This window comes from Portunus trituberculatus, chromosome 41, assembly GCF_017591435.1.
Source record: "Portunus trituberculatus isolate SZX2019 chromosome 41, ASM1759143v1, whole genome shotgun sequence".
NCBI classification, from domain to species: Eukaryota; Metazoa; Arthropoda; class Malacostraca; order Decapoda; family Portunidae; genus Portunus; species Portunus trituberculatus.
Window position 1 is genome coordinate 31,826,133 of NC_059295.1, and position 15,293 is coordinate 31,841,425.

General features: G+C 41.6%; 1 protein-coding gene across 1 annotated transcript in view; it reads left to right on the forward strand.

Annotated features, from left to right (window-relative positions):
* The window catches only part of LOC123517034, a 76,310-nt gene extending 64,952 nt beyond the window's left edge, over positions 1-11,358 (forward strand). The window contains exon 3 of the mRNA XM_045276858.1: positions 10,958-11,358. Within this exon, the coding sequence (XP_045132793.1) occupies positions 10,958-11,186 (229 nt within the window). The 3' untranslated portion in view covers positions 11,187-11,358. The remainder of the gene's footprint in view (positions 1-10,957) is intronic.
* The last annotated feature ends 3,935 nt before the right edge of the window (positions 11,359-15,293 follow it).

Below are 15,293 nucleotides of genomic sequence, written 5' to 3' on the forward strand. Positions count from 1 at the left end.
GAGATGCAGATAAATAAATTAAATGATGGAAGGTATATGTTCTCTAATGTTTTTTTTTATTTACTGTTTGCATACTAACGACTATGACTACAATAAAAAAATAAATAGATATGAGGCACTCAGAAAGATAAATACATGAACGGGGAGAAGGCAAGTAAATAAAATAGTTTACTGAAGAAAGAGAAAACTTCAAGTGTTTCTGTACATAAGGCGGCACAGCAGCCATCGATGCCTGAGATCCGTGAGTACCAAGGAGCCGACACGCTCATGGTAGTTACAGAGAAGACTCGCTGTCCTCGCCTTGACTCAGGAAGGCAATGGTGAGCAGCAGGACGAAGCCTCTGTTCACTGCTAGACCAGATGACACACACACACACACACACACACACACACACACACACACACACACACACACACACACACACACACACACACACACACACACACACACACACACACACACACACACACACACACACAGAGAGAGAGAGAGAGAGAGAGAGAGAGAGAGAGAGAGAGAGAGAGAGAGAGAGAGAGAGAGAGAGAGAGAGAGAGAGAGAGAGATACAAACATGGACATAAAGACGGATAAACCCTGTGAAATTTCCCTTTCCACGTAATAAGAATCACGCAAATAACAAACATACAGAAATAGTGAATAGATATATGAATAAAATCAGCAAGCAAATAGACATTCATATAGAAAGTGAGCATATAAAAGACACAGACACACAGGTAGGCCGGCTGGGGAACAGACTAGCAAGTAAACACACATAAATCATGTCAACAACTCTAGACAGAAACAGATGCATAAAGAACACAAACAAAAGAACAGACAACAATGACTCTCTCTCTCTCTCTCTCTCTCTCTCTCTCTCTCTCTCTCTCTCTCTCTCTCTCTCTCTCTCTCTCTCTCTCTCTCTCTCTCTCTCTCTCTCTCTCTCTCTCTCTCTCTCTCTCTCTCTCTCTCTCTCTCTCTCTCTCTCTCTCTCTCTCTCTCTCTCTCTCTCTCTCTCTCTCTCTGATAGAAAGACACAACCTCACAGCCTCCTGCTTCACTCACCTCCGCGCCTCGCCTTCCCTCGCCTCGCCTCGCCTCGTTTCGCCTAGTCTCGCCCGGTCTCTCCTTGCCACCCGACAGGCCACCTCTTGATTGGATTAAATTCCGCCGGCGCCAAATTGAATCAAGTCAAAACTTTACAAATCACATCAGAGGGCCAAAATCAAGCATAGCTCTTCATTCTCTTTTCCCAATTTTCTTGCTGAGATGACCGACCGCTTCAGTTCCCTGCCTCACTCCTCCTCTTCCTCCTCTCCTGTTGGGCGTCGTCATGGATGCTGCCGGGGAACGTGGGTGTGAATGCTCCGAAACGATTTCTTTAGAGCCAAGATGTGGACTGAGTTGATTATAAGGGACACTTTTAGCGGTGGCACGGAATTTTGGTCCTAACACAAAGTCAGTGGTGTGTCTTCTCCACGGCAGGTTGTCCGAGTGGCTGGCTACATGGCTGATTCGTTGTCCTGGTAACTATTTGGTTGTTTACATAGCTGACTGCCTGGTTTGCCAACTGAATGACTGTGAATTGTCAACAAGCTGGGTGACTGATAAGATAGCTAGTTGGTTCATTGACTGAACGGCTGACTTACTGGCTGACGTATCGCGTGGGTAAGTGGGTGGCTTGGTGGTAATGGGTTTACTGTTTATATAGTTAACTGAACCTCTCAAATTATGAACACAATGATAGGTCTTTGTTCATGTGATAACTTTTTCTCGCCAATCTTTATTTTTTTCATTACTTCATTACTCAAATATAGTCGTCAGTACATACTAGTGAAGTCTTTCTTTAATATTTTGCTTTTTTTTTTTTTTTTTTTTTGCTTGTACATGTAACGTGTATGTCTGTCTTTCCGCTTAACAGTATAACAAAGAGTGAGTGATTATATCTTTTTAAGGGAGACTGGCTAACAAATAGACTGATTAGTTAATTGGATGATTGATTAACTGCCCGTCTTGTTATCTACCTGATTGGACCGAGTCGTTGTCTGACTGACTGGTTGACTGGACGAGTGGGGGCCTGGGTCAGAGGGGTGGTAGTCTGGCTAGATGGTTGACTGTGACTGGTAGATTGGATACGCGTGATGGTAGTCTGACCGAATGGTTGACTTGATGACTGATAGATGGACTGTCTTCTGAGTGGAGCGGACTGAGTGAAGCTGTTGTGTGAGATGATTGTGTTGGTGACTGACTGGGTGAGACCTTGTGTGATTAACTGGATGGTTGACTGGATGACAGATAGACCGGCTATTTGTGTTGAGTGACTGCTATCCTAACTGGGTAATTGACTGGATGACTGTCTGAGCGTGGTGAGTGGATGAATATCTGAGTGTGTGAGTGGTCAGATGTAACAGTATGTAAGAAGTCTACTGGATGAAGAGGACAAAGCAACACTCGGAATACTAAGGAGGCTGTGACCGGCGCTTTTCCTTGTTTCCATCTCCAGCACCACCACCACCGCCACCGCCTAAACCGCCCCAGTTACCGCCGCCGTGGCCAACCACAACCACTACCGCCGCCGCCGCCGCCGCCGCCTCTCATCAGCCGCCCCAGCCACAAATTCGATTACGCTGCCAAATTTATGGTATTCTAACACGGCGCAAATGAAATCTTTAAATCTCCGTGAAAAGCCCTCACAGGGTCCGCCCGGTCACGTGACTCTTCTAATCCAATCAGATAATAAATCTCGTTTGTACTCTTTATTTACTTTAGCCGCAGGAAGGCAACTCGCTCTAGGATTGGTCGGGCGTTTTGCAAAAGGCCTCGCTATTGGTGGGCGGGCAGGTGGAAGACTGCCTGTTTGGAAGGAAGGGTAATTGAATCATGTATTTTTTCGCTGGAATCTTGACATGGTTTTACGCCACATTGGAGCGGGTGAGTTCCCTTGACCAGCGGCACTCATTAGATAATGTTGTTACCCGCAGGCGATGGCTCCCCCGTGGACCAGGGCGGGCGGGCGGAGGGACAGCGCCAGGCGGGAAAGACGGGGAAGGTGGGGAGAGAAGACTGCGGGATGGAAGAATGAGGAAATAAGTGACGAGGGGACGTGTTCAGGTAGTAGTTGGTACTGAGGAATGTCAGAGATAATGTACACTACTACTACTATTGATGTTGCTGCTCCTACTACTACTACTACTACTACTACTACTACTACTACTACTACTACTAATAATAATAATAATAATAATAATAATAATAGTAATAATAATAATAATAATAATAATAATAATAATAATAATAATAATAATAATATCACTATTTCTTCTTCTTCTTCTTCTTCTTCTTCTTCTTCTTCTTCTTCTTCTTCTTCTACTACTATTACTACTACGATGACTACTAATACTAATATTCCACTACTACTCCAGTCTATATTGTTACTCTGTATATAGTATTAAACGACTGCACTGTTTCGTCTTACTATTCCACATCTTGTTTCACTCTCTCTCACCTCCCAGCAGCCCGCCTCTGCCCTTCACCTCCCCCCATCAAGGCTTTTCCAGCGGACACAGTTGTATAGGACTTCTCCAGATATGCCAGACTTAAGTAAACTTGTCACCTTTCTTGACATTCTTGCCATCTTCTTTCCAGACTCAAGTTCCATCTTCCTTCCCGGCGTTTACTCTTAATATACGTCTTTATTTTACTATTTTTTCAGTCATAATATTCCAAGACCTGCGTGTTGATTTTTTTATGAGACCTTTTCTCCACACTTGATCTTTGTCTTTTTTCCAGATTTTCAGCCATTATTCCTTAGATTTGCTTCCCTTCTCTCCAGATTCTCCTGTGACTTTTCTACCAGATTTGACCTCTTTATCATCTCCCTAGGCGTACTTGAGGCTCTTCCTGTTTCCGATCACATATGTTTGACTTCTCAGACTTACATCACACTTTTTTCACCTTTCTAAGCTTCTTGGTCACCTTCTATTAAGTTAATGATTCACTTGTTTGTCATAACTATATACTATTTTGATTTCAAAATTATATTTTATCTAGCTTCTACTTTCTTTCCAGATTTCCTTGAAATTTTCTTCGAGGTTTATCTGCTAACTCATTTCCAGATTTGCCTTTCACCTTTCCAGTTATAGCTGTCACCTTTCTTGTACGTCCATTTGGAATATAACACTGACAACATGTTATAATCTGAAGTGTCTCTGCGCGCCAGCATTTCACTATATGATGGAAGTGGCCATGTACTCAATCTCACAAATGAAGCAATACGCTGATGTTGGGAAAATGGTACTAATGTTGATGAAAACTGCGCCACGGTTTGCTCAAATACAGAACAGACCATATTATGATGGACAATTATGAGGCAGATGCTTGGGAAAAGTTGTAGGAAAACACAGTTTGAAATAATAATATTATAAGTTCTCTGAAACTAAATTGATCCCATTTACGGTTTTTTTTATTTAATTATTGTTGCTTGTGCTTGCACTTTGCCTAGTCAAACTCTTCCAACTCTGCCTTTTAACATCTTCCTCTCCTTCTTGCTGGATGTTTGTCTACATTCATATTTTCTTAAAGAGTATGACTGTTCAAATTTCTTAAGCTACCGTCCTCTTATTTTAATGTCCTGTCTCTCAAAAGGCTTCAAATTTATTTTCAACAGAATCTTAAACATCTGTTTATAACCTCCTATCTGATTGCCGGTAGCTGTACTGATGATCTTATGGTTTACATTATTGAGTCTTAGTCATCCTCTTTAGTGATTTTTGGCGTTTTTTTCCGTTGCGTAAGATATACCAAAAGCTTTTGACACAGTCTGGCATAAAGCTTTGACTTCTAAATTACCATCCTACGGATTCTGTCCTTCTGTTTGTAACTTCATCTCGTCTCCTTTCTGTCCGTTTTATTGGTGCTGCGGTAGACGGTCGAAGTCCATTAACAGTGGTGTTCCTTATATTTATGTCTTGTCCTTGACTCCTGATCTCTCTAAGATTTCTGATTGGACATAGCAAACACAGTATTGTTCGATGCCTCTAAAACTCATTTCCTTCTTCTATCAACTCGACACAACGTACCAGACAACTATAACTTCTTCAGTGATATTCGACTGTCCCTTTCTTGTTCAGTGAACATCGTCGATCTGTCTTTTACTTATAGACAAAATGGAAACTTCACATCTTATATCTAGCTAAAGTGCCTTCTATGAAATTAGAAGTTCTTCTGAAGCGTTTCTCACCACTTCAGCTGCCAGCTCTGTACATAGTCCTTATCCGTCCATGCATAGAATATGTGTCTCATATATGGAGGAGTGGGATCAAAAACATTTGATATTATGAATTACTCTTCTTTAATTGACTGCCTTTAGTCACACCTCATCGCTCAAATGTTGCATCTATTGCTATCTTCTACCAGTATCTTCTCGTTAGATGCTCTTCTTATCCTGCTATCTGGATGCCTTTCCTCTTTCTGCGTCCTTGCTGCTCAAGATTTTCTACTTTTGCCACCGTTCTGCCCTTCTCTCGTGAAAACGCTCTCCAGTATTTTCAGTCTTGATCCTTTTCTCTAGTAAACTTTGGAACTCTCTGCCTGCTCTGTATATCCTCTTTCCAATGACTTGAATTCTTTCAAGAGACAGAATTCAAGAAACTTAGACTTCTATTATTTGATTTTACTTTTATGAGATCTTTATAGGAAATGGCGAGTAAGTGGGCCTTTTTTTCATAACTTTTGTTGTTTTTGGCTAATGTTTTTGTTATATGAAAGAAAAAATAGATTTGGCAGAAAACTATTTCAGTGTTGCGACATGTCGAAGTGAATCTTGAATTGGTATCACTTTGAAATAAGGCAAATGCAGTACGAACTCCAGAAGATTTTCGTATAATTCTGAAAGGACGGTACTTGTTCGATTATTGACGCCAAGGTAACATGTCTGCATTACCATGCTTGTTCTCCGGTTAGCCCCATTATCTCCTCCGAACCAATAATATTTCAAGGGAATCTAGTGAGGCGTGTGTCGCTCGTTACACCTCCCTAAGCACACAAAGAAGGTACCTGAGGATGGTAAAGGATATGGCAGACTATTAAGTAGATAAAGATCTAAGAGAAGTTTTACTGTTTCATCCTAGCATAGAAGGACAGCGAAACAATGATGAATGAATGGAAGTAAGAGAAGGCCATTGCCCTGCAATGAACATAAGAAAATACTGCTTTTATATGCTTTTATATGCCTGTGTAAAACATATTTTCCATCTATCATCCACATCCATAAATTCTGTTTAATCAAGTGTAGCCGTAAAATGTTCCTGCGGTGATAGTGAATCGAACGAAGCAACGAATTGGACAATACTCACACCATCACTCCCAAACCCTGAATATGCCGGAACTTCACGTCCTGCAGAAGGAGCGATGTTCGCCCTCGCCTCCCCATACAAGTGAGTCTTATGGAGGGACGGTGTCAGCATCTGGTCATCCCGCAACGCCCCGATTCCCAAAACTCTTCTGAACGATCACACCGCCCACACCGCCTCGCCCCCTCCGCTGCGTCTGAGGGGAAACTGTTCTAATATATGGTGGGAATCTTGCAAATGGTCGCACCACGTCAGTCTGCGATGAATGTTAATCTGTAACTTCTCTCTCTCTTCCCCCCGTGGAGCCTGGGAAAGAAATAAATAGAGAAAGAAGCGAGTAAATGACAGTATAAGAATGCCGCTCTCTTACAGTCTTCGTTCTCTTAAAGTGAATTGCCTTAAGCAGTTCTTTTTGTAATTAAGTTGAAGCTCTACATCACAGCTTCATATTTTTGTTCTGCAGAGAAGGCAATCAACTTGGGTATTCATTTTGTTATTGCTGTTTTCTCCTCGTTGTTCAGAGGCAAGTGTAAGATTATGTAGGAAGGAATATTGTGAGAGGAATTGCAGCTCACAGTACAATGCCGCAAGGATCCCGTCTGCACCTGCCTCCCTGTCCCCCTGCATCAACCTTCCACTCTTTTCTTCCTCCCTACCTACCCTTTCTTCTCTTCTCTCCCTCCCTCCCTCCCTGCTTACCTCTCTCCCTCCACGCCTACCTCCAGCTCCCGGCGACCATCACTTGACTGATTCCTTTAGAAAATGCATATAATTCTGAAATATTCTGAAATATATTAATAAAAGTTCCTTCAGTGGTGGTAAACGGAAAGAACAATGAGGGAGGGAGGGAGAGGAAGGTAGGACGCTCTTTATTCTCCTTCCCCTCTCAGACCGTTCCCTTTTTCCTTCCCTTTTTTCTACTTAAGATTGAAAAGTATCGACAATATGATAAAACTCATGAAGTAATGTGAGGAGTAAGAATAATATGATAAAACTTGGGAAGTAATGGGAAGAGTAGCGTGGCGTGGAAAGTATTTACGTACGTATATGTATATAATCATTACGAGATGAGGTGCTGTGGATGAGTGAGTGTTCCTGCGCAGCTTGTATTGTCCCGCGTGCTGTGGCTGTTACCTTCAGTGTCCTTCATGAAAACATCCAGAAGATTGAGAAGGAAAGTGAAAAATGAAGTGAAAGTGTTGGTTATTAAGTTCTCTCTGTTGTTGCGGCGCGGTCAAATAAATCAATCAAGTTGTCTGTTTGTCTATATTCTCGTGAAATAAGAAAAAAAGGTATAGTGAACTTTGATCATAAGACCAGGAGAAATCAGAGTATTTAAGCAAAGCAAATGCGCAAAAAGGAGCAGAAAAAAATATTGTGAGCGGAGACAAAGACTCTTGCACAAGGAAACTTCCATGAACAAACTATATGTCCGTCAGTTTCATATCCTTGAATTAAAAATTAAACTAGTGCTCAAGGACACTAAGAAATCTTTACTAACTTGGTAAATATTAACACACACACACACACACACACACACACACACACACACACACACACACACACACACACACACACACACACACACACACACACACACACACACACACTGGACTTGTATAATCATATATACCGTTCACTTGAGAACACAAATGACGTCTTCTGCTCTGAAATACCAATTAACAGATAGGCAGTAAGAGTAGGCAGTCTGACAACCAAGGACGCAGTTTAAGTGTTTAACTTCTACCTTGCAAATACTGCTCAGGATTAAGTTAAATGCACATTTAGTATAGATCTGGTGCCAACATAGCTCTCATATCACCTGCAATGAAGCGACACCTCGTGACAGTAATACTGTAATGATAATAATAATAGGATTAATACTAGTGACGTTAAAGGTTGTAATCGTTGCAGCATTAGTTTGACTGGGATGATGATAATGGAGCAATAATGGTGACAGTAGCGAAGATGATGACGATGATAACAATTATGATAATAGTAATAATAATAATAATAAGAAGAAGAAGAAGAAGAAGAAGAAAAAGAAGAAAATATATAATATTCAAATTACTGATGATAGTAATAGCAGTGATAATAATAATAATCATAATAATTATATTAATAATGATAATTATAACAGTAATAACAGTAACAGCAGCAATGATAATGATGATATTAATAATAATGATAATAATACTAATAATAATGGTAATGATAACAATAATAGTAATAATATCAACAACAACAACAGCAACAACTAATAATAATGATAGGAACAACAATAATAATATAACATTAATAACGACGATAACAACAGTAGTAGTGGTAGTAGTAATAGTAGTAGTAGTAGTAGTAGTAGTAGTAGTAGTAGTAGTAGTAGTAGCAGCAGTAATAGGAGTAGCAGTAGTAGAATTAATAATGATAATAACAATATATAATAATAATAATAATAATAATAATAATAATAATAATAATAATAATGATGATGAAAACAATACTACTACTATAATAATAATAGTAATAATGATAATGATAATAATAATAGTAATAATGATAATAATAATAATAATAATAATAATAATAATAATAATAATAGCAGCAGCAACAACAAGGAGAACAACAAGGAAGGCAATCATGCTAATGAAAGTCTGTAATGAAATTTATAATCACGTTGTTGAAAATATTGTGTGTATGGTGATGGCGATAGAGGTAGGTGGTGGTGATGGAGCCGCAACATTCACAGTGGCTGCAATACTATCTATTTGATCTCTCTCCTGGTGGCGATGGTGGTAGTGGCGGCAGTGTTATCAGTGTTATAGAAGTACCTAGTGTTCTGCCTTCATTACTCTTGAAGGAGAATGTCTGAGAATATATAGGAAGGGATATGAGGGCGGGCGTTAAGTTGCCGCTTCCAAAAAGTATATATCAGGAAAATGGCTTCCAACTGCATAGGATACATGTAAGGAATACTCTTAAGTTTCTACTAAGTAATGAGTATGAATAGTTTCTGATTGGTAGTGTAGTGCCCAGATTTCAATATTTTGTTTAGTTGATAGAATTTGTTCTCTGTTTATTTTAATCTCTCTCTCTCTCTCTCTCTCTCTCTCTCTCTCTCTCTCTCTCTCTCTCTCTCTCTCTCTCTCTCTCTCTCTCTCTCTCTCTCTCTCTCTCTCTCTCTCTCTCTCTCTCTCTCTCTGTGTGTGTGTGTGTGTGTGTGTGTGTGTGTGTGTGTGTGTGTGTGTGTGTGTGTGTGTGTGTGTGTGCGTGCGTGTGTGTTTGTGCGCGTGTGTGTGCGTGTGTGTATGTGTGTATGTGTGTATGTGTTTAAAAGCGAAGAGTACCAGCAGAGATCTCGTCCCTGCGCGGCACCATTTCTTGCTTGTATAGACAAACTGATTGAATTATTTATTTCGCCACAGCAAAGGAGGCAATGTGGGCCCGCTTGCATGGATAGACTGGCAGCGCGACGGAACACATCACTAGTTATATTCGGGAAAACGCCGCTTCTGGGTCGAATGAATCGAATACATTATAGAACTACGAAGGGATGTATGATTTTTACAACAACTAGAGTTACACGAGCGCATTCCGTGAACGAAAAATGATGCATCACTTGAAAGCGAGATAGGAGAATTCGTCATTAACTGATGTGCTACCGAGAGTCGTTAGAATTACATAATGCACTCAAACTTCTAAAGGCAGTCAAGCACTACTGCACCATTAACTTCATGAGAAAAAAAGGATGAATATTTTGGGTTCATGCCGCCGCGATTCTTATATATGACTTGTGTGTTGTGGTAATGTTATCGAGACAACGGAAAGATTTACTCTTCTTGCCGAAATCAGGTCCATGCTCCGTTATTGAGTTACGTGAATATTTCCTGTTTGTGAGTGTAAAGAGTTTAATGTATACGACTTTTCCTCGCTCGTTCACACTTCACTACTCGAAAAACACTTACATTTTCCTATACATACATGAGAGAGAGAGAGAGAGAGAGAGAGAGAGAGAGAGAGAGAGAGAGAGCAGCATGAGAAGTATAGGAATAAGAGATAAAAAGGAATATAGCTCAGGAACACAAACTGGTCGTGAACAAAGAGGCAAGGAGGCGGAGGTGGCGTGCGCCCAACTGGTGGCGGCAGGTTACGCCTCCCACCGCGGCCACACTTCCTGGATATGTGTGTAAAGCCTTTGTGTGTGTGTGTGTGTGTGTGTGTGTGTGTGTGTGTGTGTGTGTGTGTGTGTGTGTGTGTGTGAACAGTTGGGATGGCTCGCACACACACACACACACACACACACACACACACACACACACACACACAGGAAAAAAAAAGTATCATTACAAATGCCACCATATATAATAAGTGTGATTTGCTTTCGTAGAATTATGGCAGATCACCAGAGTAATATATGTAAGAGTATAACAAAGGACGATTTGATGACGGCTGTTCATTAGAAGTCCTGCTATATGATGAGCGCCGGTCTTACCATCACCATAACACACCTCAAGAGTACCTGTGATGATAATATGCTTAAGACAGTATGATAGTAAACTGTGGGTCCGTGGGTTCCATAAGTGACTAACGTCTGTCGTGTTTTCACCCACTCCCAGCCAGCGCGCACCGCAGTACACGGACACAAAACCCAAGAACGGGGAGAATGATGCCTCCACCACAGCCCTGGCTCTCAGTCCCCACGTGCACGGCGCCCTTACACCCTCGTATGCAGGAACACCACCTCTGCAGCAGACGCATTTCCCGCCCTTACTTTCTCTGGCACCTTGCGCCCCTGGCACTGGTCTGCGTTGCCTCCTGACAACGGAATCAAGCGCAGGAGAGTGAATATCTACAAATTAAATTGAATTATAAAGTGTAAATGGCTATTAAGTTTCAGAAAGATTGAGTTGAGTTCCAGCTCGACAGGCGGAATACAACCGTAAAATTTATGAGCCGGGCTGCGGCCTTTACGAAGCGGGGGAAACTGAGCGAAAATCCTCCGTCCTGGCTCGACGCTCTCGCCCACTTCGGAACTTCAGCGTTATCTCACTACAAAAACAGAGCGCACGTGTAATATTTTATGTTATTATACAAGAGAACACACGGTTAGTATGAATCATTACCGAGTGCTGAGGGAAACATTTGGTTGTGCTGGTGGCAGTGGGTGGCGGGGCTGGCGGCTGATGTTCGGCCGGTTGGTAACGGTGGCGCGTTCAAACTGTATGGGCCAAGCGGGAGAAGGGGCCGTGTGTGAAAGATAGAAGCCTGTTATCACGATTGTTTTGTGATGGCACCCTATTTGTTTAATCATGATTTAATATCCCAGATTGGTGCGGGGCGGCACGAGGAGGGAGGCTGGTATTGTTGTTTTACACACACTTTTATCGCGGAAATTGAGAGGTTTTATTTCAGCGTTGGAAGCGCTTCAATAATTCATATAACTGGCCGTTTAATGTTTTTGTAATTAGTTGAGTGATTGAATGGATTTCAGATTAGTTGTTCATAAAAATAAAAAGAGAGAAAGGTACACATTATATGCTTAATGGAAAGCCATGCAGTGGTGGCCGTTTTGACTGGGCGTACACAGGGTGAGCGGGGGCGTGGGCGTGACGGGGGTAGGGTGCAGAGGTCATGATAGCGTGCCGGGGAGAGAGGGAGGGAAGGAGGAAGGCAGGGCGGCAGGGAGGTGCTACCGGTGCAAGTACAGTGTGAGAGGACGGGTAACTGCTGATCCCACGTGCACCTTTTTGACACCGTGTCGTTTATTCCTCTCGATCTCATTAAATAACACGAACTCCCAACCCCTCCTAGTCCACCCATCCCTTCCCCCCCATGTCTGCCCTGCCCTTGCTCGCCATTCTCTCTCTCTCTCTCTCTCTCTCTCTCTCTCTCTCTCTCTCTCTCTCTCTCTCTCTCTCACACACACACACACACACACACACACACACACACACACACACACCGCCCTAACTCTGAATCTCGTCCACAAACACATTGGTGCCTCATGACTTTTTCATAGATGGCACTCCTTAAATGTCCGTCTTTGCCTCTTGTGTCACTGAACCTCATCCACTAATACCACTTCGCTTTTTCACATCGCACCTTCAAAGATACCTACTTCACTATTGCCAGCGCTTCTCCGCCAACCATTCCTCGTCTCTCTTCGGGTATCATCATCTTCCACCAGCTTCCATTTATCCACTCGAGTGCAATCTCATTCTCATCTATCAGTACTTCACGTCTCCCCAACCTTCATCTTTCGCTTCACACTCGCACACCTGCCATCATAAATAAAGCTGTCGTGTCTGAAGGAGACGCAGAGTGGTAGAAATACGTGTTGCATGTATTATACTGGCCACACACCTTACAGACTTCAACAGCACAGCACTTTGTCTCAGTATGCACTACGTAAAGTGTTCTAAGTGCATGAGTTTACACTGTAGTAGTCAAGATACCACACACCACTATAAATTCCTAACCTAACCTAATTGGGATTTCGCGAAAGTTTAAGTCATGGCACCGCACATGACGTTAAATTTCTAAGTCTAACCCAAATTAACTTTTCCTAACTTGGCCTCCTTGTGCTATGACTGTTCTGCTGTCTCTGTTTATCTGCTGTCTTGTTTCCACACAGCCTCATTACCCGGGAAGCATTGTGTAGGCTGCTGCCAAAGACGGGGCCATCCTATTGTTGTTCTTTGATTACTGAGTTGTATTTTAATGTGACAAAAAAAAAGAAGCTGTGGAAGGTTTGAAAGGTGTATATCTTATTATCTAATCTCTCTCTCTCTCTCTCTCTCTCTCTCTCTCTCTCTCTCTCTCTCTCTCTCTCTCTCTCTCTCTCTCTCTCTCTCTCTCTCTCTCTCTCTCTCTCTCTCTCTCTCTCACACACACACACACACACACACACACACACACATACACACATACACACACGGATGCGAGCGAACACCAACAAATTGAGTCAGCTCAGGGGTTGAAAAATTAATGCATATATTTTTTTAGCAAGGCACTTCAAAAACCTCGGTATAGTAGACCTCAAAAAGAAATAAAATAGTGTGCTGGTGGTCTGTAGTTTTTTTTTTTTTTTTTTTTTCATCGAAAGGATTGAAACTATAATAACAGAGAAAAACATTGAAAGAAATGGGTATTATTTTTCGGCCTTTTGTACCAGCTTATCCTTAATAGTCTCAGCTTTTACGTGTTCCATAATGACAATCTATTCTGTCTCTCTCCAATGGTCTTAGTAGCGCAGTAGTTACCGTGCATACTTCACTTGTACCGTTGCTGTTAATAATGGACCAACTTACCACACTCGTTTTCACTGCTTTTAATGTTTTCCTCTTATAATTCCTCTGAGTCTTCTATATGAGCTTTTCTATTTAAATTGTGAGTAGACCAGAGTAGTCAAGATTAAGTCCTGTATTTTTAAACATTCTCTCTCTCTCTCTCTCTCTCTCTCTCTCTCTCTCTCTCTCTCTCTCTCTCTCTCTCTCTCTCTCTCTCTCTCTCTCTCTCTCTCATTCATTAGGATAATTTTTCAGAGGTAACATAATTATTCAGGTTCTCATAGATGTCTCTTCACTTTAATTGTTTGTGGCCTTTGTCATACTGTCATAAAATCCTTAACAAAAATGTCATTAAAGATACAAAAACCTCCACTACATTCCAGCATATGAGTAGTAATGGAGATGACATGTCTAGATATTTACTCTTACAAATACAAACCTGAGAGAAGGAAGGATATTGTTGGAGGTGAGTGCAAAAGGCTACTCGTGTTATGGCTTGACTGTACCTACAAACCTGAGAAAGACTGATAATGTTGTTACCTACGAAGAACAGTTATTTTCCTACCTGGTTCCATTGATGCTTCTAGTAAGAGGCAAACATGTTCTTCTTCAGACTTGTTTTTTTTTTTTTTTTTTCCTTTCATAGACTTTTCCATGAATTACTGTTTTGTTTGCATTGTGGGGTTACAAAATATACTACATATCTCTCTCTCTCTCTCTCTCTCTCTCTCTCTCTCTCTCTCTCTCTCTCTCTCTCTCTCTCTCTCTCTCTCTCTCTCTCTCTCTCTCTCTCTCTCTCTCTCTCTCTCTCTCTCTCTCACACACACACACACACACACACACACACACACACACACACACACACACACATTTTTGTTGTTTTTAATTTTATAGTGAGTCCCGTTTCAATTAATCGCCATAAATGCTCGTATCCATTCTGAGCCTGAAATTATTACTGCAATTCATGGGACTTTTCATACGTAAAATGCTTTGACCGCTTGCAGCCAGACACAGCAATTTATGAAACGTCCAAACTTGTTACACTTTTATTTTTCAAATTTTAAGCAGCAAACAGTGAAAGGCAATCCCATCGTTATTTCCAAATGGTATTTTTTTTTATGTATTGGCAGTGAGTGAGGTCGTTTTTGTATCAACCGCCTTCATGCAGTAAAACAAAAGAAAAGTGAGGGAGAAATTGATTCAGAACTTTTTTTGTTATGATTTTTCCCCTCTTCATTTTCGTTACAGAATAGCAATAGGAGGTGCTGCACGTGTCAAGCATCCTCAAGCGTTTGTCTATTTGTTTCTCTATTCCATGATAAATCGGAGACATGTTTTATGGCGCAGTGTCAATGAAGGTATCAGAGGAGAGGTAGCAAGACTCCTCTAAAACTAAACACACTCTCTCTCTCTCTCTCTCTCTCTCTCTCTCTCTCTCTCTCTCTCTCTCTCTCTCTCTCTCTCACACACACACACACACACACACACACACACACACACACACACACACACACACACACACACACACACACACACACACACACGTTCGACTCACAATTGAGAGGGCCGGGTTCGAATCCTGGCGCGGCGAGGCAAATGGGCAAGCCTCTTAATGTGTAGACCCTGTTCACCTAGCAGTAAATGGGTACGGGATGTAACTGTA